General features: G+C 40.4%; 2 protein-coding genes across 13 annotated transcripts in view; one reads left to right on the top strand and one right to left on the bottom strand.

Annotated features, from left to right (window-relative positions):
- Window positions 1-273: 273 nt before the first annotated feature.
- On the top strand, window positions 274-26,263 carry dnai7 (dynein axonemal intermediate chain 7). Of its 3 annotated transcripts, none has more exons than XM_062983237.1 (16): window positions 274-320; window positions 5,734-5,751; window positions 7,821-7,908; window positions 8,264-8,355; window positions 8,728-8,829; window positions 9,902-10,039; window positions 10,721-10,867; window positions 11,899-12,002; window positions 12,764-13,043; window positions 15,966-16,074; window positions 16,996-17,153; window positions 19,720-19,870; window positions 20,163-20,377; window positions 21,675-21,845; window positions 23,197-23,310; window positions 24,726-26,263. In XM_062983237.1, exons 1-16 carry the CDS (start codon window positions 318-320, stop codon window positions 24,999-25,001), a joined length of 2,166 nt encoding a protein of 721 aa, XP_062839307.1. In that variant the 5' UTR covers window positions 274-317; the 3' UTR covers window positions 25,002-26,263. The 3 variants fall into 3 exon arrangements, with proteins under 3 accessions (XP_062839307.1, XP_062839306.1, XP_062839308.1); XM_062983236.1 differs by having other exon boundaries at window positions 16,996-17,159; XM_062983238.1 differs by lacking the exon at window positions 5,734-5,751 and having other exon boundaries at window positions 282-320; window positions 16,996-17,159.
- irag2 (inositol 1,4,5-triphosphate receptor associated 2) overlaps window positions 25,011-26,583 on the bottom strand; it is a 63,610-nt gene continuing 62,037 nt past the window's right edge. For all 10 annotated transcript variants that reach the window (XM_062983229.1, XM_062983226.1, XM_062983230.1 and 7 more), the window contains one exon: window positions 25,011-25,740. In XM_062983229.1, the coding sequence (XP_062839299.1) occupies window positions 25,497-25,740 (244 nt within the window). In that variant the 3' untranslated portion in view covers window positions 25,011-25,496. The remainder of the gene's footprint in view (window positions 25,741-26,583) is intronic.

The raw sequence follows: 26,583 nt of genomic DNA, 5'->3' as shown, positions 1-26,583 counted from the left end.
CATGAATTTCAGTCGTATTGTTACTATAGATAAAATCAATCACATTATCAATCTGTCGTATTTCTGTATATTAATTGCTTTTTTTGGCATTTAAAAAAAATTCTTGCTTTCCCACCACCATCACAGATGTCATTTTGAAGCCGGAAGTGTGCAGCTGAAGTTCACGCAGCCTCTATAGCAAAATGTAAATAGATCGTGAAAGGGCGGGGACTCGTTGCCTGGGATACCGGCTTGTGGGGCGGGGCACGTTTCCTAGGTTACTTGGAGGGGCGGGGCATAAACAGATTTGCAACCTAGTGGGCCAAAAAGGAAGCAAGATGGTGAGAGATGATGATGATAACCTTATAATGTTTTGTCACTTTCCAGTGAAAAAAGACTGAATAAATTTGCATATGCAGAGTATGCATAATGCTTGGTAGTTTAAATCCTATATTAGCATGTTTTTAATGTTACAGTAGAGCCTCACTTATCCAAGCCTCTGGATTATCCAAGCCATTTTTGTAGTCAATGTTTCCAATATATCGTGATATTTTGGTGCTAAATTCGTAAATACAGTAATTACAACAACATTACTGCTTATTGAACTACTTTTTCTGTCAAAGTTGTATAACATGATGTTTTGGTGCTTAATTTGTAAAATCATAACCTAATTTGATGTTTAATAGGCTTTTCCTTAATCTCTCCTTATTATCCAACATATTCGCTTATCCAAGCTTCTGCTGGCCCGTTTAGCTTGGATAAGTGAGACTCTACTGTATTGTATTACTAGCTTAGATATCCGGCATTGACCGGGTTATTGAACAAAGTCAATGTTTTAATTGCACAAAATGCATATGGTTATGGATTAACTATAACGGACATCATGCCAGGTTAAACCCCAGAAACTCCATCAGAACTTAAAAGTTTGTTATATTGGGCAAGTTTGCTTTACTCTAGATCAGGGGTCCCCAAACTAAGGCCCGGGGGCCAAATGCGGCCCTCCAAGGTCATTTACCTGGCCCCCGCCCTCATTTATAATATAATATTTCTATATCCGTTTTTATAATATAATATATTGTATATACATATGATATTGATAATAATATTATCATTTTATACAATATAATACTAATAATACCATATAATATTAACTATAGGTTATATATTACATATAATATTACAGTATAGTGGTATAGTTCAATATAGTAATATATAATGCTAATATTGGGCTCGGGCTGTGGCGCAGGCTGGAGAGCAGCTGCAATGAATCACTGCAATGAATCACTCTGACCAGGAGGTCATGAGTTCGATGCCCGCTTGGAGCCTATGTTTGTCTTGTTTTTGTTCTATGTTAAAAGGCATTGAATGTTTGCCTATATGTGTAATGTGATCCGCCCTGAGTCCCCTTCGGGGTGAGAAGGGCGGAATATAAATGCTGTAAATAAATAAATAAATATGCTAATAATATAATATACTGTATGTACATACAGCTGCTCTGAGTTCCCTTCGGGGTGAGAAGGGTGGGATATAAATGTAGTAAATAAATGTAGTAAATGAATAAATAAATAATTTTGGACTTAAGCTCTCCCAAAGTCTGAAATGACTTGAAGACACACAACAACAACAATCCTAATTAACCTGACTATCTCATTGGCTAGAAGCAGGCCCACACTTCCTATTGAAATCCTGATAGGTTTATGTTGGTTAAAATTATTTTCATTTTAAAATATTGTATTGTTCTTTCATTGTTATTGTTTTGCACTACAAATAACATATGTGCAGTGTGCATAGGAATTTGTTCGTTTTTTTTTCTTTCCCAAATGATAATTTGGCCCCTCAACAGTCTGAAGGATTGTGGACCGGCCCTCTGCTTTAAAAGTTTGAGGACCCCTGCTCTAGATGCATCATGAGTGGGGTTCAGTGTGCTCTGTGGCTGTAGGGTAAACTACAACTCCCACTATGGTGAGTCAGACCCCTCAAACCCCTCCAATAGATTGAATTAGTCATGGGGGTTCTGTGTGCCAAGTTTGGACCAGGACCATTATTGGTGGACGTCACAGTTTCTCTGGTTGTGAGTGAACTACAACTCCCAGAGAGAAAGGTCAGTTCCCCCCAAACCCCTCCAGTAATGAAATTTCGGCATATCAGGCATGTGCGCCAAGTTTGGTACAGATCCATCAGTGTTTGGTTTCACAATGCTCTCTAGATGTAGGTGAACTACAACTCCCCAGAATCAAGGTGAATTTTCCCCAAAGACTTCCAATATTATTATTATTATTTTGCTGGTCATGGGGGCTCTGTGTGCCAAGTTTGGTCCAATTCCATCTTTGGTGGAGTTCAGAGTGCTCATTGATTGCAGGTGAACTATACATCCCAGTACCTACAACTCCAAAATGCCTAAGCCAATTCCCCTCAAAATTCCCACCAGTATTCAAATTTCGGTATATCCGGTATGCATGCCAGGTTTGGACCAGATCCATCATTGTTTGGGTTCATAGTCTGCTCTGGATGTAGGTGAACTACAACTCCCCAGGATCAATGTAAATTTTCCCCAAAGACCTCCATTATTATTATTATTATTATTATTATTATTATTATTATTATTATTATTTTGCTGGTCATGGAGGCTTTGTGTGCCAAGTTTGTTCCAATTCCATCTTTGGTGTGGTTCAGAGTGCTCATTGATTGCAGGTGAACTATACATCCCAGTATCTACAACTCCAAAATGCCTAAGCCAATTCCCCTCAAAATTCCCACCAGTATTCAAATTTCGGTATATTGAGTATGCATGACAAGTTTGGACCAGATCCATCATTGTTTGGGTTCATAGTGTGCTCAGGATGTAGGTGAACTACAACTCCTATACAGTGTTCCCTCACTTATCGCGGGGGTTAGGTTCCAGGACCATGAGCCATAAGTGAAAATCCACGAAGTAGGGACACTTTAATATTTATACATTATTTTAGTAGTTATACACAGGTCTTTATCAACCAATTGTGTGTTGATAAATTGCCTCCTTCTCCTCCCGTTGCCACTTGGGCTCCTCCCGTTGCTGCTTGGGCTCCCGTTGTCACTTGGGCTCCCTTCGGCTTCTCCTTCCTCCCTTCCTTAGGCTGTAAATTGTAATTTTTTATGATTTATAATAGTCTTTTAGAGCTTATTGAAAAACCGCGAAACAGCAAATCTGCGAAAAGTGAACTGCAAAGTAGTGAGGAAACACTGTAAATCCCTCCAAAGACCACAAGTATTTTTCTTGGTCATGGAGTTCTGTGTTCCAGGTTAATTCCAGGTCCATCATTGGTGGAGTTCAGAGTACTCTTAGATTGCAGGTGAATTGAGCATGAGTAACAGCAAAAATGAGATAAGAATATATGACCTATTGACAGACCCCACATGAACATGGAAAGCGCCTTAAATGTATATTTAAATGTATAACTATGTATATTTTAATGGATATTCTTAATTTTATTGTAATTTTTAATCTTGATGGATTTTTAAATTTGATGACAACTGTTTTTAATGTGTATGTTTATATTGTAAGCCGCCCTGAGTCCCCTGATGGGTGAGAAGGGCGGGGTAGAAGTGATGTAATAAATAAATAAATAATAAACTATACACCCCAGTATCTACAACTTCTATAAATCATGGCGAATTCTCCCCAAACCTGTCAAGTATGTTCAGTTGTGGATCGATTCCTCTGTTTGCTGTGTGCCATAGCAAAGAATAGGAAAGGGTTAAGGAGAAGCAGTGGGTGGGGTTATGCAAATTGCACACCAATGGCGAGAGAAAGGAACACTGGGATGTCTCTGGTGGAGGAAACACATAAAATCTAGCATGAAATTGTCTCCATTTGAAAGACTTCACTTGGGTGGTGGGCAGTAGGGTGTTTGTGGAGTACATTGGCAGGGCTCTTGGATATGTTCATGGTGCTCACTATAACCTGCAATGTCATTGGAGGGAGAACCATTGGTGTCTCCTGGGTAATGGGAGCTATAGCTGTTTGTGGGGACAGGAGCCTCCCTGTGTAAGCCACAGTCACATACACACATACATATTTTCACTTTTATTATGTGTATAGATAGATATATAGATATAGATAGATTATCATAATCACATTTTAGCTTTTATAATAATAATTTTTATTTATTTATTTATTTATTTACAGTATTTATATTCTACCCTTCTCACCCCGAAGGGGACTCAGGGCGGATCACATCGCACACATATAAGGCAAACATTCAATGTCTTAACATACTCTGTTTCCCCTAAAATAAGACATCCCCAGAAAATAAGACCTAGTAGAGGTTTTGCTGAATTGCTAAATATAAGGCCTCCCCCGAAAGTAAGACCTAGCACCGTTTGTGTTTGGAAGCATGCCTGCCGAACAGAACACCAGAGCATGCAGGTTTGGTAAATGTACGTACCATAGATTGTTGTACATGGAAATAATGGTAGTAACAAGAAATTCTTGATAGGATTCACAGTTTGTCTGGTTATGCTGGTTTGCGATGACAACTACTGTACAGTATATAATAAATGTTCTTTTTTTTTTGTTCAACAATAAATGTGAATTCTTCTTCATGGAAAAATAAGACATCCCCTGAAAATAAGACCTAGAGCATCTTTGGGAGCAAAAATTAATATAAGACACTGTCTTATTTTCGGGGAAGCACGGTAGAACAGAGGCAAACGCAGGCTCCGAGCTGGCCTCGAACTCATGACCTCTTGGTCAGAGTGATTTGTTGCAGCTGGCTGCTCACCAGCCTGCACCACAGCCCGTATAAATAAAACTTTATTTATACCCCGGCACCATCCCCCCGCGGGGACTTAGAGCGGCTTACATGGGGCGAAGCCCAGCCAACATAATTAAGCAGAGAAACAACTACATAAATGCAATTCACAGTATAAAAGATAAAAACAATAATACAATATAAAACAGGAGTATTATAACAGTTAATAATATCAGTCAACCACCAGGCACAATTCTGTCGACTACATAGGTGGAGAGACTGAAGCAGCTATGCAAGAATAAAATGATAAGTTAATGTGCATAGATAATAAGGACCTAATAAAATACAGAATAGGGGTGTAATACCATCTAGGGCAGTATTTTAAGCCCTGTTGAGGCCCAATCTTGGGGGAAAAGATAGGATGCAATTGTTATTGTATTTTTTACAGGCTCTTATCCAAGTATTAACCACAGCCGACCCTGTTTAGTGTTCAAGATCAGACAGGATTGGGTGCCTTGGCATTATTTGCTATTCATTGCTGTATTTGCTATTACTTGCGGACCTTACAATATCTGCCTTACATAGCTGCCTCTCCTTCTACCAAGCTGTAGGACCAGCCCACTTGTTGTAAATTTCTTGTGGCTAACAATAAATAGATGTATTTTTGGTGTCTTCTCTCCTTTGATCCTGATCCCATTTCCCTTGTGGGACCATATATCTCAGGCAAACTCGGAGCCTCCAGGTGTTTTGGACTTCAACTCCCACAATTCCTAGCAGGTAGGTTGTTAGGAATGGTAGGAGCTGGAGTCCAAAACACCTGGAGGACCCAGGTTTGCCCATGCCTGAGATATCCTATTGTGATGTGTTTTAAAATATTATTTTCCTTCTATGTTTGAAAGATCCCAGATGCTTGGCACTTTGGTAGTGGCACCATGAGATGTAAACCTGCCTTAAATATATAATTATTATATAATATTGCATATTTGTGATTTTCTCTATTATTTTTTTTCTTTTCAACCTTTAGGGTCCAAAAAAGAAAAAGGTAGGTAGGTTTGTAGGTAGGTAGGTAGATAGATAAATGGACCAGAGAATCTATTGTATAGTTAAGATATTGTACGGTAGTTTGAACATGAACATTTATTTTAATATTATTTCAATTAATATCTTACATTTCTATAATTATAATATAAATTGTCTAGATATTGGTAAGCAAAATATGTTAAGTCCAAGAGTCATTAGATTAAATGTGAAAGTTATTATTATACACATGGTGTTTGTTTCAAGCTAAGGCATCTTTTATGTTTTTCAAGGATTCACAGCTTCTTGAGCTAAAACAGAGCTAGTGAAATTGTAATCCTCCAGATGTTGTTTCACTCCATTACCCATCGCCATCAACCATAGCCAGCCTGGGTAATGGGCAAACATGGTGGGAATAATAGTTCCCCAACATCTGGAAAGTTCAAGGTCCCACAACTCAAATACTTGGTTGATGGAGTTTTTGTTTCATCTCCATCTACTAAAGATAAGTTACTTAATACATGTCACCTGCTTCTTCTTCCTACAAGAATAATTGGGGGTTAAATGGGAAATTGAATATAAGCTAAAGCAGGCGTCAGCAAACTTTGGCCCTCCTAGTGTTTTGGACTTCAACTCCCACAATTCCTACTGGCTGTTAGGAATTGTGGGAGTTGAAGACCTAGCTATTTTCTTTTGACCTCAGCTGCAAGTTTTCCTAGAATAGTGATTCTCAAACTTTAGTCTTCCAGGTGTTTTTGGACTTAAATCTCAGAACTCTTAGCCAGCTTGGCCAACTGCAAGAAATTTAGGGAGGTGTAGTCCAAAACATCTGGAAGACCAACGTTTGAGAAACAGTGTTCTAGATAAATCTAGATAATGGTTAATCCCAACCTTTTGTCCTACAAGTGTTTGGGACTTCAGCTCCCACAATAATTAACATATAGTAAGCTGGCTGGGATTTTTGGGAGTCCAAAACACCTGGAGAGCCAAAGGTTGGGGACCATGATCTAACATAGGGTCCCTCTTAGTCAACACATACAGGACTGCTGTACTTATCTATTATCTTTAAGATAGGATTTATGAACATGTGGTCCTCCAGGTATTGAAATATTCCATCTCAAATCATCCTCAAGACAGGATGGGAAATGGTGATGAATGACTGGAGTTGGAATCCATCAACAGCTGGAGTAAGAGAAGTTCCCTAGGCTTGCTCTAGAGATGCTTTATGTCGGCTTTTGTCATCCTGGTGCCCTCCACTTCCCATAGTCCCCAACCAGGAGGAATTGTGTAGAGAAGACCAGCATGACATACACAGCCCTTATTTTCTGATCTAATTCGAATGTTGCCATTTTGGTAGAAGGACCACAAGACAGATTGAGTGCTTGCTCCTCAGCCATCCTACTTTCTTGTTATTATTTTCCACTAGCTGACATTGTTCACCTGGAAACACAATTGTATTGTGATTGGGACTCCTGGTCATACTGGATCTGAACAGAAGTGGAAGAGGTTTTGCCCATGTAAACCATTTTGTAGAGGCAGCCACCTTAGTATTTAGAACAGGGATGGGCAACTACGGACAATCTTGGATGGTATTTTTTATTTCTTCCATTCTTTAGCTGGCTGCAATTACCCCTGATCTTCATGTGTGCCCTAGTTGTGTGGATGGAGGAATATTCAGTCCCATGACCTGAATTCCTACTAGATGTTAATACCCACAAAGAGTTACTAGCTCATTTTCTATTTTAGGATAACAAAATAGGAAATTGTTTAAAATTGTTCTGCTACTCACTCACAACTACTACTCCCATAATCCTCCAGCCAGTCACTGGCTAGGAAATGCTAAGAGCTTTAGTCAAAAAAGTGCAGCTTCTAAGCAGTCCCTATGGTGCTCTGTAATAATATGGCTGAAACTCCCAGTTTGGAGCAGAACCCCATATGTAGGGAAAAGGTTTTGTAGTGAAAAATGTGCAGCATTTTTCTAATATGTGTGTCATGAGAGTTAATTTGTTGCCTCCTTGTTTTCTGATGGATTTTTTATATTAAAAAACCCTTAATGTATCTTGATTGCTTTTGTAACTCACTATTTGTGTTCAGGCTGCTGGTGGTAAAAAGAAGAAACTCAGTAAAGCTGAAAGGCTAAGAATCCAGCGAGAAGAGGAAGAGAAAAGATTGTTTGAGGAAGGTAGGATACATTTCATTGCATCTTACACCATACATTTTCGACTGAGAAAGAACTTGGGAAAGATATCTTTTGGCAGGTAACTCCCAAATCAAAAAGACAGGTGCTTCGGAAAGTTATCACTTGGAAAGAGTAACTTTTCCATGCTCCAGATAATTAGAGACTCACACAAATACCGATAAATGGCTTCATGTGAAAATGAGCTCTGTGTGGTCTAGGCACATGTGGGGAGTACTTTTGCATGTACAGTATGTATGTAGTTTCTTTCTTGGTGACATGGAAACTCCAGTAGTTCTATTTGTTAAATGCTATTTCACTGATTTTAATCACACTGAATGGGGGAACATCTCTTTGACAGAGCAAGCCCGAATACGTGCCGAGCTAGAAGAAGCTGCAAGGCGTGAAAAGGAAAGGATCGAAAGAGAGAAGAGAGAACGCTTGGAAGCCAAGGTTAGATCACACACCCCTTACCGTGATGTTAATGAAATCTCAGGTGGTCCATTCTTTGAAACGGCTGTGGACCAATTCAGACAAACCTGCAATTAAAAAAATGTCACCGGCTCTCCCTAAATCATGCAAATGCCTGCCCATCCACCTATCCATTTTTTGCCACATGCAGTATAATTTACCATTACCTTTTTCTTTTTGTGTCTTTTCAACCGAAGGGCACAGTATGTCTTGTTTTGATTTTCCTGGTCTATAATTCCACCTTTCCAGCTGAGGAACAGGATATATTTTTTAAAAAAACAAACAAACAAATAATAAATGTATTTAATGTGCAGATTAAAATAACAGCAAGCCACCTGGTTATGTCCCATGCAGGATCAAGAACGCAGAGGGGTTGAACTTGCTGAACTTGCTATTCTCGAAGAAAGCTTTTTAACTGCAAGCCAGTGTAAGAATAAATTTAGAGCTCTTGCAAAGGTACACTTGGTTTTGAATACATCTCATTTTTATAGCCATAGATGACTTAAGTGTTGGTTTCCTTAAATAAAAGTGAAGTAAAATGTATTTGATACCCTATGCAACTCCTATTACTTGAAAGCAGTGATTCCCAACCTTTTTTTTTTTTAACCAGGCATCACTTTGACCAGGGACCACTCTCCAACATTAGTACCAAAAGGGTTATGAATCTGTTTCTGGTCAACTTTAGATTTGGTTTGGTTATGTGGGGTGCTGATTCAGAAAACTGCATTGGATAGACCACATCAGCTCTAGTTTCTGATACAGAACATATGCCATCCAGTAGTCGCCATCTACTCACCCACAGAAAACCATATTTAATAAACTAGAGCTGATGTGGCCTATCCAGTGCAATTTTCTGAATCAGCACCTCAAATAACCCTGGGAACAGGCCTAAAAACAAAGACATCAAGGTTCCCCTGCTTCCAGGTGCCACATGGAACTGCTCTGCTCAGAGGGAGGGAGCAGGAGGAGAAGCAGCAGTCAGGAGGCTTGTTGTGCCTTTCATGGGTAGTCAGCCTCTCCCCTCCCAACATCCCTGTTGCCTCGGCACTATAAGGTTTTGCGAGACCAGTCGCTCTCGTTGCAGTAGTGTAGTAAAGGTGAGGTTGAGGACCATATTTTAGTTCTTGGGGACCACTGGTGGTGCATGGACCACAGGTTGGGAACCACCGCTCTAAAGTTATAGACAAGTTCAGTTCTGTAAAATTCCTATATCTGTGAAGGATATTTTCCAAGACTTTCTGTGGATACTTGCAATTGTGAGTGATAGAGAACCCTATATATCTTTACTATATTTGGGAAAACCATAGAGTCACATTGGAATGTGGCCTGCAAACATATTTGGGGGTGGTATAATATTTTTTGGAATGTGTGTTAGTGAAACCACGAGTATTGCATCTACGCATAAGGGGATCTGCTGATGAAAGTTATATAAAAGATATAGAAAAAAGTAATTGTTCCTAGCTCCGAATGACATTGATTTTTTATCTCCATCAATCCACTGTCCTTTTATTGATCTATGTCTGTTCAGTGGGAACACTACACTGGCTGTGATGGAAGTCCAGACCCAATGGTGCGCCAGGAAATCAATACTTTCATGAGCCTATGGAAGGAGGATACAAACAATGATATCTTTACCGTTATTGAGAAGGGCAACAGGATATTGGATGTAAGTTAGTGACATTACCATCCACTTTAAACACTGTATTAATTATTTGGGATGTAGAGTCATAGACTGATACCATTTTCAGATAAGGCATACTCAACCTGTACCAAAGTGGGATCTTAGCTGCTAGCCCAGTAATGTTTTATTTTCCTTTCTGCTGAAGACTTTGGCTTTGGAGAGAGAAGGGCAAATTGTAAATGTTTTAATAAGTGAATTAACATTTTGCCTTGAGTTGACCTTTGTTTCCTATGTAGTATCATTGGTTGACCAATAAATACTGGTCGGTTGACTGCTTGTCTGACTGACTGAAGAAATAAATATAGGGTTTATTCACATTAGTGTGTGGCATTTTCCATCTCTGGTAGTTTATAACTTTATGTTTTTTCAATATAATAATTTCTGTGATGTGGTCCTTCCAAATGCCATTTGCGGCATCTTGACAAGATTCCATTAAAAACATGGAAGAATCATAAAAGATGTAAAAGATAACATCAAACAAAACAGAGACACCTCAGTTATACCAATATATATTGCTTTAAATTCTGTTAGTAGTTATTTTTTAAATTATGTGAGAGGCGAACTTGTAGCCATGTGTGTTTTAATTCTTTGTAATCCATCTTTGAGTCCCAGAACTGGGAAAAAGGTGGAGTATAGAATAATTATTGTCATCGTTTCTTCTTTCAGTTAATTGAAAAATTAGAAATGTGTATACTGGATACACCTTTCCATGAGCTGTCTTCAAAAGATGTTACTCAATACCATGATACCATTTTGCAACTCCAGGCACTTCTGCATCACAAATACAATGAGGCAACGGAACATCTGCTAAAGGTAAGCAGATACTGGGATTATTTTCATATTGCACAAATGACTGATTCACACATTCTTGGGTTGTTGTGAGCTTTCCGGGCTGTATGGCCATGTTCCAGAAGCATTCTCTTCTGATGTTTTGCCCACATCTATGGCAGGCATCTTCAGAGGTTGTGAAGTGTATTGGAATCTAAGCAAGGGAGGCTTATATATCTGTAGAAGGTCCAGGGTGCCTGCCATAGATGTGGGCAAAACGTCAGGAGAGAATGCTTCTGGAACATGGCCATACAGCCTGGAAAACTCACAATAACCCAATGATTCTGGTCATGAAAGCCTTCGACAACACCTTCACACATTCTTGTTTGTTTTCATGCATGTTTACTGGTGCATATGTGTATGTGTATGAGCTAGACTGAATCTGTGCACGTGGGGAGTAATTTCACAAGTTTAATACTAATGAGTAGATGAGTTCAGAAATTCTTTCTTTGACTGAAAGTTTGACAGATATGGCCTTTGGGAAGCACCCAGCTATTACTATCCATAATGCTATGAAACACTTAACATGTTATTGTGGGGATGGTTACAGAGAGAGTAGGATAGTCCTCTGTTTATATTGACTGCCCCTTCATAGATCTGCTTAAATATTATTTTCAGGTAGTGAAGAGTTGCCATTGTTTGGCAAGACCTGAGAGCTGGAGAAAAACAACATCATAGTTGAATATGGTCGCCCCATAAAGAGTTCTCCGTGCATGTACTTTTGCATTGACCCAAATTGTAGCACCACATTGTGAGATAATCCTTTGTCCACAGTTTGTATCATAAACCACCAGTGATGGTGGGACAAGAACACATCACATGAAGTTATGTCTAAATGTTGGAAAATCAGCCTGCACTATCTGACCCTGGAGTATGCCACCAGGCCTTTCAATGCAGTCTTTTCTTAAGAGTGATATATTGTTCTATCCCAGGTTTACCATCAGCTTGCAGATAAACTAACTCTACTCTTCAGACAGATTAATACTTTACTCTTTCGTTTTCTATATTTTTTGCAGCAAGCCAGTAATTACGCAGAATCTGAAAGCGGAAACATGGAAGTTGTTATTAAAAAGCAGAACATCACGCTGTGTGTTTGGGCAAACCTCAAGAAGAATCCAAAGTACAATGCTTGAAGACGTTGTTGCCTTGGGAGTGGTTCACATTTACTCTTGTGACATACATGATTTAGTCACACATTTCTTGTAACTTTTGTAAAGGAAGGAAACAAACAAAAATATTGGGTTACTATAAATAGATGATGGTGGCATGGAGAAATGCCAGGTTCACATTTGGTAGTCTTGCCTTCTTTAAAGCTGAAAACTCTATGCCATCTTCTTCCATCCTGACTCCCGCTAGGTTTCTTGGGCTACAGTTCCCAGCTGTAGTGTCTACAATTTTACAGAGAGCAATCTTTCCAAACAAGATATATTGCTAGAAACGGAAACAAGATCCTTCTGAGCACAAACCATGTGCTCTGTGATCCCTTATTTGAAATTCATGGGACCAGAAGTGTTTTGGATTTCTTAGATTTAGAGATACTTGTATTTACATATATGAACATAATGAGAAATCTGGGAGATGGGACCCAAGTCTAAACATGAAATTCATTTATGTTCCATATACATCTTATAGAAATAGCTTGAAGGTAATTTTGTACAATATTTTAAAATAATTTTGGGCACTAAATAAAGTTTGTATACATTGAATAATCCAAAAGCAAAGGAATCACTGTCTCAACCATTTGTGTGGACAGGTTTGGATTTTGGAGTATTTTCAGATTTAAGTATTGTGGATAAGGGATGCTCAAGCTGCATAAGAACTTTTAAGAACATGTACTCTCAGTGGCAGTGCATTTCATAGACATTATTTCCTCCCAATCAGGTTTCGCAGCATGTCCTTTTATGATGACCAGAAGAAGCCATGCAATGGATTTGACCTCCCCAAACCACTGGCCATTTGTGATGTCGCTGTACGCATCTTGCACACCCATTACGACCACGTATCCCCCTCTCAGACTTACCCCAAAGAGCCGCTCACACTGGACATGCCAGCACAAAAACCAGTGACTTCTGAGAGCATTGTGAAAGTGAAAGCCACAAAGAGTCAAGTGAGTCCAAGCCGCCTGGACACCCGGTCGAAGCACTCCACAGGTAGAAGCAAGGTAAGATAGGCCAGCAGAGACAAAGCTTCATAGATGAGAGATTTTTAATGCAGGTAGCACCTGGTTGCCCGTACAATAAGAAAATTGGAACAGATTTTTTTAAATCTAGTAATGAATTGACTAGTTCAGTATCTTATTTTCCATAGACACATCTCCCTGGAGAAACTGTAGTTTTTACTGTCTGAAAATGGAGATGATTAGACTTCCATTTTAAAAGCCTTATTTTGATTCTTTGATGTCCAACATTTGCTTTGACAAGGTGACAGATTCTTATTTCTCAATACAACAACAACAACAAAACTTTATTATGGTCCGTGACCAGCACAAAGTGGGGCACAAACACCCTGGGAAGGAGAAATGCAGTTCCCTAGAGAGGCAGTCATAAAAAAAGATTAGAAATCAGTTTTAAAAACACTGTTTAACGACATGTTTAATATAGCAGTTATGAGACCGAGGGGGGGAAGTCTGATAGGAGGGGTCAAACACTAGGGGAGTGCTAAAGGGAGAGGGAGGGGCACATTACAAGTCCAGCAGCACCTCTGCTGCAACAGGTTGCTCCAGCTCCACTCCCATCAGGGTGTTGCCCTGCGGGGATCATCATCCGTTGAATTTTAAGTGTTGCAGTGCAGAACCTAGCAACACAGTTATTGTAGTGCTAGAGTCCGAGACCAATAGGATGGTATAAAATTTTCCAGTGTTCCCTGGGTATTTAAGAAGTCATGGTGTAATGAGATTAGTTCTGATGTCTCTGTAGAACATGCATTGAAGAAGCACATGCTCATTTGTTTCTGTGTGTCTGGACTCACAGGAGCATAATCCCTCCTTGAGGGGGTCTTCTGATATCTTCCTTCCATTTTGCCAGGGTAAAAGCCCTTTAGTGTTTGGGCACCTCCAGGTTTGTTACGTATGCCATGGAGGTGGTGAGTTATCTATTAGCTTCACTAACAATAAAGACTGGGGAGCAGGCTAAGTCTGATTGGTGCTCTATGTCTAGGATCCGTTGCTTAATGAGATCCTTGGCTTGATCCCATCAGAGCTTAGCAATTGTCCTTGGGAGAAACCTAGTGTTGAGATCTTTTCTGCCACTGTTTTAGTCCATGCGGACTGGAAGTCGTCTCTCATGGTTAGAGGGGCAAGACCACATGGGGAGAAGGATAGGCGTAGCCAGTAGTTAAGAATGGCTGTTCATACTCTTGCCTCCACTTTCACAAAGCCTGTCTCCAATCGCACAATGGTGTTATAGACATATCCGGGAGTCCGTAGAGCTAATCTTAGAAATTTGGATTAAGCATGCTCTAAAAGGTAAAGGTAAAGGTTTCCCCTGACGTTAAGTCCAGTCATGTCTGACTCTGGGGGTTGGTGCTCATCTCCATTTCTAAGCCGAAGAGCCGGCATTGTCCGTAGACACCTCCAAGCTCATGTTACCTTCCCGCCGGAGCGGTACCTATTGATCTACTCACATGAGCATGTTTTCAAACTGCTAGGTTGGCAGAAGCTGGAGCAACAGCGGGCACTCACTCCACTCCCGGGATTTGAACCTGGGACCTTTCGGTCTGCAAGTTCAGCAGCTCAGTGCTTTAACACACTTCGCCATCGGGGCTCTAGGCATGCTCTTAGTGGGGCATAATTTGAAAAGGGACCAACCTGGGCTCCATACAGCACTTGTGCAATTGGTTAGCTTCAAAAAGTTTACTTGCCACTGGTATAAAGTTGCCTCCTCCCATCTTGAGATCTTAAGATGGTGGACAAGCTCTTTTGCGCTGTCTCTGCTGCATACTCTGTGTGGGCTTTCCTGCTGTTAATGCAATGGAGTAGTACTCCCAGGTATTTATATCTTGAAACCTGCTCAATGTTACATCATCTATTCTCCAGTTGTAATATTTGGGCGTTTAGCAAACATCATAATTTTGGTTTTCTGAAAGTTGAGTAATTTCTCAGTAGTCTTCGATGATATGTCATATCTAGATCTCATTCTTAGGAAGCTTGGAGGTAACTTATGATGGAGAATAAATATGGGAGTACAGGTACCTTAGTCCCTTGGGTTTTTTTTGGTAGGCTTTGATAGTAACCAGACATTGTTTCTTTCTGGTTTTCTTGTCTATGTTAGCTTTAGGCTTTTTTTTTCTTTTCTTTTTTTACAGGGGAAGAGTCATTTGGTGGTATGGGAGGACTCCCAGTCTGTCAAATGGTTTTGGAGTCCTGGCTTGCCTCAATATTTTATCCTGTTTCCCATATGTTAAAAAAAATCTTAATATAGTAAATTTTAAGTTGTCAATTGGAATCCTGTATCTCTGTAGTGTAACTATCTATATAGTGAATTCTGAAGTGTACACTGAGACAACAGCAATATGTATTGGAACCAATGCCTATTGTTGCCCAATGCACATTGATCCAGTTACGTGTCAGTTCTATCATGGAACAATCACTTTGCCAGCCGTGCTATGTAGTAATATGCACATGGGCAATATGTCTTGAAAAGTTTTTGAACTTCTTGACCATAAGAGCTATTCAACAGTGGAACTGTCTGCCCCAGTGTCTTGTGGAAGTTCCTTCTTTTGAGGCTTTTAATCAGAGGTTGGGTGGTCATCTGTCAGGGGTGCTTTGATTGTGCTTTTCCTGCATGGCAGGAGTTGGACTGGATGGCCCCTGGGGTCTCTTCCAACTATGATTCTATGATTCTGACATTATGAAAGGATGGATAAAAACAATAATAGTAAACTAGGAAATCCATTTGAAATTTGTCAGAGATTTCTGAACAAATTATTGCTGCTCTTTTATTTGGTAGTTTTAGATGGGATTGCTAAATTATAGGCACCGAGTTAGTTCTTGAGAAAGCCTGTTTAGACAGTTCCTGCTTAGAATAAAACAACTTACTGCAGGTAACTAGAATTGCTAACAAGATGCTTCCTCTGCTATGTCCAGAGTCTGACTTCTGTTTTCACCGAAGAAGTGAAAAGTTCTGCAGTTGAGACTGAAAACACAAAATATGCTATGAACAAGAGCTCCCTCATCCTTCAGACAGTTTCTAGAGGTATTTGGTCCAACTGCTTGTGTGCTTATGGTTAAGCAATGTGTTGAGTCTGAGGGCCCTTCCACACAGCCATATCACCCAGAATATCAAGGCATTTAATCCACAATATCCTATTTGAACTGAATTATCTGAGTCCACACTGCCATATAATCCAATTTAATGTGAATTTTATAAAGTTGTGTGGAAGGGGCCTCATACTGGTTCAAGTCAAGACAGCAAGTTATCTAGCTTATTAAGTGGACTTGTAAGGATTTTTTATTGTTGATTGCTCTACCCATAAGATTTTACACACTGTTGGAACAGTATGTACAGGGGTTCCATTCTATGTGTTGCCTTCCACAGAGGTTGGTAAATGCAGCATTAAGAGAAAAGCCATAGCTTTGCAACACATAGAGCATATTATCTGCATGCATAAGGTCCCAGGTTCAGTGCCCAATATTTCTAGAAATGGCTGGGAAACCTTCAGCCTACAGTGCTGAAGATTTGATATCATAGGACTCTTTCATTCCATACAAGCCGCTAACAATTTCAAATGCACTGCTAGTAAAATATATATAAAACTTAAATATTAACACAGAATTAAACTAATTAAATCAGTACAATTGTAAACTAAATTAAAAAGTGTTTAAAAACAAATCAACTAAAACTCTGTAGCTCATTTCTGTTTTAAAATCTAGCTACTCAAGCCCATCTCTGTACATAATAACAACTGGGAACATTGCATTTTGAACAACGGGAGATAGCACAGCATCTTGGACAATAGATGACCAATTGTCACGAGTTAAGAACACCCCAGGGCTAAGCACAGTGGCAAATTGGGTTTTTTTGGCCTGGGAATGATTTATCATTGGAAATACATAGAATCAGTTAGTTGAAGGTTTATTTTAAATTGGTTTATTATATTTTGCCTTTTCTTTTTAGCTCATCTTTCAGCTCTGTTCAGCCCTAGTGTCCGTGAACTGGAGCCGCTGGAAGAATTTGTTGTGGATTTGCACCAGTTTATGCCAGTGGGTGGCATATACCACTTCGATGCACTGAAGCTCCCGCCTCAAGCCAAACATGTTAAAGGGTGGACAATGGTGGAAGTAAATTTTATCTTTATACAAAGTTAAATGTGTGTATGGAACGGGGTAGCTGGTATCCTGTTACTGCCTTATACTGGCATAGTTTTGGCAGCAGGAGAATGTGCAGGAGGCCATGGGCACCACAGTTGTGAAGAAAACAGGGCACTGAAGGAATTGTTTTCCTAGAGCCTCAAGATTTTGTTCACCTTTTTTTTCTCACTGCTGTGCCATCCTGCAATAATAGGGACCAGTTTACCAACAGCATCCCAACCATAGTATATTGCTCATAAAAATCCCATTCTAAGTCAGAAAGGGAAGGAAAAACAAGATCAAATGTTGCTTTATTGACAGATACAAAATCATCATCAACCTCAAGGTGTGAGAAGACATGGTTAGTTGTTTTGAGTCCCTATGGAGATAAAGGCGGGATAAAAATAAAGTAAATAGCTATTGTTGTTGTTGTTGTTGTTGTTGTTGTTGTTGTTGTTGTTGTTATGTAATGGTAAAGGTTTTCCCCTGACATTAAGTCTCGTTGTGTCCAACTCTGGAGATTGGTGCTCATCTCCATTTCTAAGCCGAAGAACCAGCGTTGTCCGTAGACATCTCCAAGGTCATGTGGCCAGCATGATTGCATGGAGCGCCATTACCTTCCTGCCGGAGTGGTACCTATTGATCTACTCACATTTGCATGTTTTCAAACTGCTAGGTTGGCAGAAGCTGGGGCTAACAGCAGGAGCTCCCCGCGCTCACCGGATTTGGTCAGCAAGTTCAGCAGCTTAGCAGTTTAACGCATTGTGCCACTCTGTGTTGTTATTATTACACAGAGATAAAATATACTATTAAAACTCATATATTAAAATACACAGAAGAGAGACTGATTGCCAGTACAGGCAGTCCCCAAGTTAGGAACAAGATAGGTTCTATAGATTATTAATCTGAATTTGTATGTAAGTTGGAACAAATATATTTTTATGTGTAACTCAAGCCGTGTGTGTGTGTGTGTGTGTGTGTGTACCGAGAGAGAGATCGATCTCATTGGAGAGATCATCGGTCCCTGTGATCATTGGATTTCAAAACATTTGGCTTGTTGTGGAAACGAGGATTGGCGATAAAGCTTCAGTTGAGACACCTTTTCCTCATGATAGCTCTTTCAGGAGTGAATTTCTCTTCTTGGGGGGTAGATTTCTCTCACTTCCTGTTGTCTTGACTTGGTTCTTATTGATGAGTTGTTTGTAAGCAGGATGCTTGTATCTCAAGCATTGCCTATGCAGTACTAATAACATGTAATGTTAAAGTGCATAGTTTAAAATGAACTGGATAAGCCTGCCAGAAGAGATAGGTCTTCAATTGTGCCTTGAATTCTAACAGCTCATTTAGATGTCGGATCTTTTCCAGAAGGTCATTCAAGTCAAACATTATGTCAATAAAGCAACATTTTATTGTTGCTCTGGGAATGTCCAGACATTCCAAGGTATGATTCCCAAAAACCTTACTGAGGCTACTATTGGATTCTCAACTTCTATACTTCTCAGCAAAATATCCAATTTATCTAAAGAGTGTAATATTGCATGGTTCTGTAGAAAACATATTTTATATGCATAATATGGACCAAGCTTCTACACCATGGTCTACTTTGTATAACTTTATGAATCCTTAGCTATGTTGCAGATAAACAAAAACCCTATTAGTGAATTGCAGAGATGTTAATCAGGGTGCTCTGGGGTGCATTGAGCTCTTCTGATCTACATCAGGTTCTTCTGTTGTGCTCTAGCACTTCCTAGCTGGTGCCCAGATGTGCACTGGGGAGCATCCTGATGTGCAGTGAGGCATGGCACGTCGCACACCATTGTGTAATGGATACCCAAACTTGGTTACATCACAGTAGGTGAATATGGACTTTGCAAAACCTCTCAGCTCAACTTCCCACACTCAGAAGTCCACTTATGAAGCCATATGTCTCAAACTGAATTCTGGCCATGGGCTCCAGAAAGATAGACAAGGAGATATTTTTAACACTGTCATATAACTATGAGCTTTTTCTATGCTTCCATACCAGCATGTAGATATGTGATTTTGCAAAATCTTGTTTGGTCCCCTCCCCAGTTCTCACATATTTGTCCCATACTGGTATCCAGTTACATATGAAACCAAAACACATTTGTAGTAAATAAAGTTATTGTGTAGGTTCAGAGCCCCCAGATGGCGTAGTAGACTAAGTGACTTGAAGGTTGGGTTGCTGACCTGAAAGCTGCCAGGTTCGAATCCCACCTGGGGAGAGTGTGGATGAGCTCCCTCTATCAGCTCCAGCTCCATGCGGGGACATGAGAGAAGCCTCCCACAAGGATGGTAAAAACATCAAAACATCCGGGCGTCCCCTGGGCAACATCCTTGCAGACGGCCAATTCACTCACTCCAGAAGCAACTCTGGTTGCTCCTGACACAAAAAAAAAAAAAGAGGTAGATGAGTGAGAGCTGTATCAGACAGTCACATTTTACCTTGAGAAATCAATGGCTAAAGCCGAATCGTGGACTGGGTTATTTATCATAAAAGCAATGTTACATTTTCCTCTTACTAAAACAGGTGCTGGATACAGGGTTAGAGATCTGTCCCTACATTGCCGTATGTGAAGAAAATGAAGATCCTTCTAATTTGACCGTAGGAATCACGGTCCGGTTGCTTGACAATGTGATCTTCTTTGAAGAGCCACTGATTGCAAGGTGGAATCCTGAAGGTATGACCAAGTTGCAAGCAGCTACTTATAATGCTGTTTTGTGTCTGATTGTATGGCAAACATGTCGTGAAGGATTCTCAGCAAGAGTCATTCAGAGAATTTGTGCCTTCTTCTTAGGCTGAGAAAGTGTGACTTGCCCAAGGTCACTTGGGGTTTTCCATGGCCAAATGGGAATTCAAACCTTTGTCTCACACAGTTCCAATCCAGTGCTTAAGTCATAGTTCTGCAACTCCTCTTAATTGTCTTTTAGTCTCAAATCATACCCTTTCCCTTCTGTTTCCTCCTTGGGAAGAAAAGTGCTGGCGAACCGATGACATTGGAGAGGTGGTCTACAACATGAAAGAGAAAGAGATCGCTTTCAAAATGAATGGCTTCTTCACCATAACGTTACTCCAGGACGCTCATCTCAACATGCCCTACCAGTCCTGGGAGCTCCGGCCCACTGGCCTGGACGAAGCCTCTTTCTGCATCCTCACCACCTTTGCTGAGGTCCAGTTTGACATCAAGGTAACAACGGTATATCCTGCAAACCAGGGCCTTATGTGTGTTTTCACTTGGAAGTAGGTCCCCTTCATTGCAATGGCTTTAGCAGTTGCAGGTAGGATGAGCATGCGCATGTCAAAGGGACGGTCAATTCACAAGATTAAGGTTTAAGATTGAGGGCATGTTGGTCCCTCAAGAATCTTTGGGGAGCTTTGTCTCTTTGATATACTTTTTCAAAAGGGGTGGGAGACAACATATATTTGCCTCTAAGTGGCCTCTAGAGAGCATGAGAGGCATTTTGGCCATGTTTTGTGACCCCTGGACCTTCTCATTAAGTTTTTCAGAAGTTAATCAGAAGTTGTGAATTTTCCGGGCTGTATGACCATGTTCCAGAAGCATTCTCTCCTGGCGTTTCACCCACATCTATGGCAGGCATCCTCAGAGGTTATGAGGTATATGAGAGTGTCTGCCATAGATGCAAGTGAAATGTCAGGGGAGAATACTTCTGGAACATGGCCATACAGCCTGAAAACACACAACAACCCTGTGATTTCCAGCCATGAAAGCCTTCGACAACACATTAATCAGAAGTCACTGCTGGTTTACATTCTGTTTTCAAAAAGATTTACTTTCCACCTAAATTACTCCTCATTCCATCAGTGACATTTGGCTTTGATACCCTGTTTGAAAGGATAGGGATGCTGAGTAAATTGGCTTGGATTATCCAAGTCAACGAGGTCTGATAAAGCAGAACAGAAGTGATTTTTAAAACAATTGTTGAGTCATCTATTATGAAGCTTGTTGTCGCTTCCCTGGACATTTTGTAGGTGGGTGTTTTGTGTTAATAATTATGCTGAACTGAGAATAATGACTTTACTAGAAAAAATACTTCATTCAGACTGTTCCTATAAAGGACTTCAATGGATACTATTATGAGAGCTATATCAGCAGAAGAGGTTTTGACCAGCCTCTTTTGTTCTATAATTACTGGGTAACATTGAGATGGTTTTTTTTTCTGTAGACTGATTTTCTCACTGACTCTATTCAGCTCTATAATATAAAGTGTCACTAAAACACAAAACGCCCACATGCCCATTAAAAATGCCAGCAGTGCCTCGGCCCTGAGTAATTCGTTATCAACAAATGTTGCTGAGTAATTCCTTGTCAACAAGTGATGCTGAGTGTGAATAACCATGTCAGAAAAAGCCAAGGAACCAAGACTCCTAGCCACCTGGGGTGGGGGTTAATTTCAGATGCCAGAAATTTAGCAAAACCAATGCCATTGGTTCAGTGCATGTCCTTTTGTTATGCTTGGAGGCAGGTCAATGAGTGTATGCTTGCTAGCATCACCACAAATGAAGATTCTGATCTCCTTGCTGAGATCCGGGGGAAATGGATGACTCCACTGTGCCTCATATTGGCTGTGAAGCGGGCTGGAATGAATATCTTCCCGGCTGATTTTTCCCCCAAATATGTCAGTGTGAACAACAAGGTAAGAGACTCAGTTGGCTTCACTCAAAGTCCTTTTGCACAAATGTGGTAAAATAGGGTTTTTTTGAGGTCCGTTTGTTGTCACATACCTGCAACTGGCATGATGTCTCTCCGGTGTTTTTGCAGGGAATAATCCTCTGACAGATGGCTTGCCAGGAAATGTGAAAATACAGCTCTGTAGATTATTATTATTATTATTATTATTATTATTATTATTATTATTATTATTATTAATTTTATTACTTGTGCCCCCTTCCAGTCAAGGTGGTGTACAACATAGTAAAAACATCAAGGTAGAACTGTTTCTGCTGCAAACAAGAGAGACTGAGCAACATGCATCTGCACACTGTGGTCTTACAGACCCATTGGCCAGCATTAATTATAGTTCCACAAATTCCTGGCCACTGGACAAGCTGGCTAGAGCTTCTGGGAGTTGAAGGCCCAAACATCTGGAGGGCCACAAGTCTGACACCTCTGCCATAACCAGATGTGAAAGGATTGTCATAGACCAGGCATGGGCAAACATTGTTCCTTCAGGTGTTTTGGACTCCAATCCCCACAATTTCTAACAGCCTACCAGCTGTTCGGAATTATGCAAATTGGAGTCAAAAACACCTGGAGGGCCAAAGTTTGCCCATGCTTGTCCAATACAATGTCATCATAAAGGAGAGAGCCTCTGCAGTGGTGGCATCCCATCTGCGTAAAGCTCTTCCCAGAGGCTTAATTAAAACCTGCAAAATGGTGCTTCCAGCTCCAAGCAAAGACATTTCACAGACCTTGTATACTTTATTCCAACTGCTGGCTTCATTTTTAGTTTTGTTATATGCTGCTGGTGGCTATAGTTTGGTGTGAACCAACTTGTTTTATTGTAATGTGTTGTTTTGTATGTTTCCCACTTATTTGATTGTTTAACAAGTGATATAGAAATAATTCAGGATTATGTGCATATGAGATTTTGGATGTAGCATAGGAACCTTGAGCAATGTCTAATCCACTTCTCCTGGCAGCCTGGGGTGCAGATGTGGCCATTTGCTGGCTGGTGGGAAATGAACATGCAACATGCAGGACTGCAATGGAAGAATAGATATGTATGAATGAAGTATATATATCATTTATTGTGATGTAGAATTGGGATAGAATTCATGTCTCCTCCTCCTCCTGAATTTTGGATTTTCTTACCCTTAAACCAGGGATAAGAGTGAACATTGCAAGCCAGCTTGTCTTACACTGGGCTGATCAGTACCAGCAACCATTTTCATTGCTTTCAGATAGCTACTGCAAAAATTATCTTTTGGGTGTAGAGAATTCCTCATTATCCATTTTATTTGTCTATCGTCATTTTGTTTACATAGTTACTAACAGCAGAAGTCACTACTTATCAGCAAATGGCTCTTGTTGCATCCGCTTTTGCCTTCAGCTGGAGCAAGTGGAATTTGGAGAGCGGTGAGAGCAATGTGGTCTTTAGGGTAAGCCTGCCTTGCCACTGTCCTGATGTTTTTGAGTTTTGTGAACATGAGAGGAGGAGCTTGCATTCACACAAGCAAGTGTAATTCCCCAGCAGTACCACTGAAATGTAACTCTGTGCTTAAATCTGCATTTACAGCTGCACAAAAGTGCTGCAAAACATAATGGTGCAGTATGCTTCTGTAAAAAATAATCCAGAGTAAATATTTATCTATCTATATAAAAGTCAAAGTTCGTATATACAGTAGAGTCTCACTTATCCAAGCCTCGCTTATGCAAGCCTCTGGATAATCTAAGCCATTTTTGTAGTCAATGCTTTCAATATATCGTGATATTTTGGTGCTAAATTTGTAAATGCAGTAATTACTACATAGCATTACTGCGTATTGAACTGCTTTTTCTGTCAAATTTGTTGTATAACATGAAGTTTTGGTGCTTAATTTGTAAAATCATAACCTAATTTGATGTTTAATAGGCTTTTCCTTAATCCCTCCTTATTATCCAACATATTCACTTATCCAAGCTTCTGCCGGCCCGTTTATGTTGGATAAGTGAGACTCTACTGTATGTATGTTTGTTTGCCTGGCTGTTTGTAACACAATGGCTGTTGCTAGTTGAAGTAGCCTGCTGTGATGTTAAAGGTAAAAGTAAAGGTTTTCCCCTGACATTAGGTTTAATCGTGTCCGACTTTGGGATTGGTGCTCATCTCCATTTCTAAGATGAAGAGCCGGTGGTGTTTGTAGACACCTCCAAGGTCATGTGGCCAGTGTGACTGCATGGAGCGCCTTTACCTTCCTGCCTATTGTTCTACTCATATTTGAATGTTTTCGAACTGCTAAGTTGGTAGAAGCTGGGGTTAACAGCGGGAGCTCACCCATTCCCCGGATTCAAATTATCAACCTTTCAGTCAGCAACCAGTTCAGCAGCTCAGACATTGGGGGCTCTGTGATGTTACTGGGAAAGAAATATGACAGGTATACGAGGAAAGAGTCATAAAGAGTGATGCTCACTTTAGCTATGTTGCCCTGAAAACATTGTGAGGTAGGCCTCCTTAAAGTTGGAGAAGGGAGAAAGTAGGTGGGCAGTCATCCTAACACCTGGGCAGTGCTGGATATATAGTTATTATATAGTATTTATTTACCTACAAGCTGGAAGAAAGTGGCATGCAGAACTCTGAGGCCACTAACATAGGGCAACTTAAGAGCAGTGGTATAGTTGGGGAGGTGGAGCTTTTTGCCAGCACTGAGGTTCCTCACCAGACTCTTGATTCAACAATGCTGGGAGCCAATTCCAATCAACATTGAGTCTAGAATGGAAAGGACAAGTTCTAACTATCCATATTTCAAAGAACAAAACAATGCTTTGGGATCTAGCAATGTGAAGGTTCTAACAAGATGGTTTTGGCTCTCTCTCGTAGGCCTGTGAACACCTGGACCAAGAGCCAGTCAAGGAAGAAAACTGGGCCCTTTATATGTTCAGTGGGCAAAGAGCTCAGAGGCTGCAGATCACAGAGGAGAGCGAGGCCTTCTCCAATAATATTGCCGAAGAGACAGAATTCCACTCCACCCTTTATCATTTGATCAAAGATGCCAGCAGCGAAGAAGGGATGGCGAGAGTCAGCAAAACCCACTACCTTTTCATAGACACCGTGTACCAGCTTCTGCTTGCTACCAGGGTTCTAACATACTCTTAAGACACTATGTTGCTACTTAAGAACTTTATTGAGTTGAGGACACTTCCGTCAATAAAATAAGACATTGAAATCTGCGACAGGTTCACATTTCAGATATATTCTTTTAAAAAATAAATACCTTTCTCTTAAAGCCATTTATGACAAGCCTCTCCCGAGGATTTCTTCAAACATATTTTCCAACCTTTTCAAGTAGGACCAGGGAAAGAAAAGAGATTAAAAAAGACAAAGAAATAGACTCACTGCACTGGAAAGCAATGAACTCCATCTCATTTTGAACTCCATTGCCAGATACTATCTAGTCAAGGCAAAGTCTTCAGAACTATTAAGAGGATGTGCATCAAAGCTGCATCCATCTAATGTAAAAAAAAAATCATGTTGAAGCTGAAAGTCTTGAACTATCCTTCTCTTTGCACCAGGCCATTCAAGAATCCAGGCCAAACTGGATCCTCAGAAAGGCGGGGATCAGAGAGATCCATCTGAAGCTCCACCAGTGCCTTATACAGGTGGTGGACCTTGATGCTGGAGTCCAGTATATGGCCATAGCAGCTGCTGCACTGAAGTCCAAGCGTCCCCAATCTCAACAGGAGCACCTTGCACTGGCCTTTGGAATGGAAAGCCCATGATGAAGAACGAAACAATGGCAATGAACATAGCTGCGATGACAGACATACACAGAGCCTTGCTAGCCCGGGAGAAGGAAGTCTTCAGAGACGAGGCACAAGAAAGAAACCGGGCACACCTATTGGAAATAAAAGCAGGAAAGAAATGGACATGAGGTGTTTTTCACCAGGACGTATTTCACCAACAATTGAAAAGACAACATGATGTTCAACGGATACAGCTCTTTTTTTGTACTTACATAACTCAGAATGCTTTGGCAGAATTATGGGGAGAAAAACATGTAATGAGAACCTGACAGATGTGCTCTGTTTCAATTTCTAAAATTTTGGTTACCCCAAACTTCTAATCCGCTCACCAATTATTTCCCCATGTAAGCATATAGGTTAGGACTAGACCCAAATTGTGTCCAGAGCGGAGAATTCTAGTGATGCCACTATAAGTATGATCACTTGCATCTAGACAATCCCTGGGATTTGCAATTTCGGGACTTCAAAATTGCTATTAAAGCTTGCTAGGACTGAAGTTGAGAGGGAGGGAAAAGAACTCTAACATAGATGTCTAAGCAGCTCCATCAAACTAGAAGACCAAAGAGTTCAGAAATGACAAAAGAAATAAAATCAAAACCAGTGACCAGAAATCCAGTTCCTGTTGTGATTTGTGGTTTCATTAGTTTTGGGAACAAAGTCTCCAGCCCTGTTACATGTCAAAAGAACCACTACTCTTGGTGTCTATCAGGAACAGAAAAACGTGAGTTTATTTTTTTTAGTTGGCCTCTATGAAAGATCTAGGGGACACACAATTGCCTTAGGGCAGTGGCTCCCAACCTCTGGTCCTCCAGTTGTTTTGGATTTTAGCTCCCACAATCCCTAACAGCTGATAAACTGGCTGGGAATAATGGAAGTTGCAGTCCAAAACACCTGGAGGATCAAAGGTTGGGAACTTAGGGGCTCACTTTATCTCC

This window comes from Anolis carolinensis, chromosome 5 (assembly GCF_035594765.1).
Source record: "Anolis carolinensis isolate JA03-04 chromosome 5, rAnoCar3.1.pri, whole genome shotgun sequence".
NCBI lineage: Eukaryota > Metazoa > Chordata > Lepidosauria > Squamata > Dactyloidae > Anolis > Anolis carolinensis.
The sequence above is the reverse complement of the archived record's forward strand: the minus strand, read 5'-3'. Positions and strand labels throughout refer to the sequence as shown.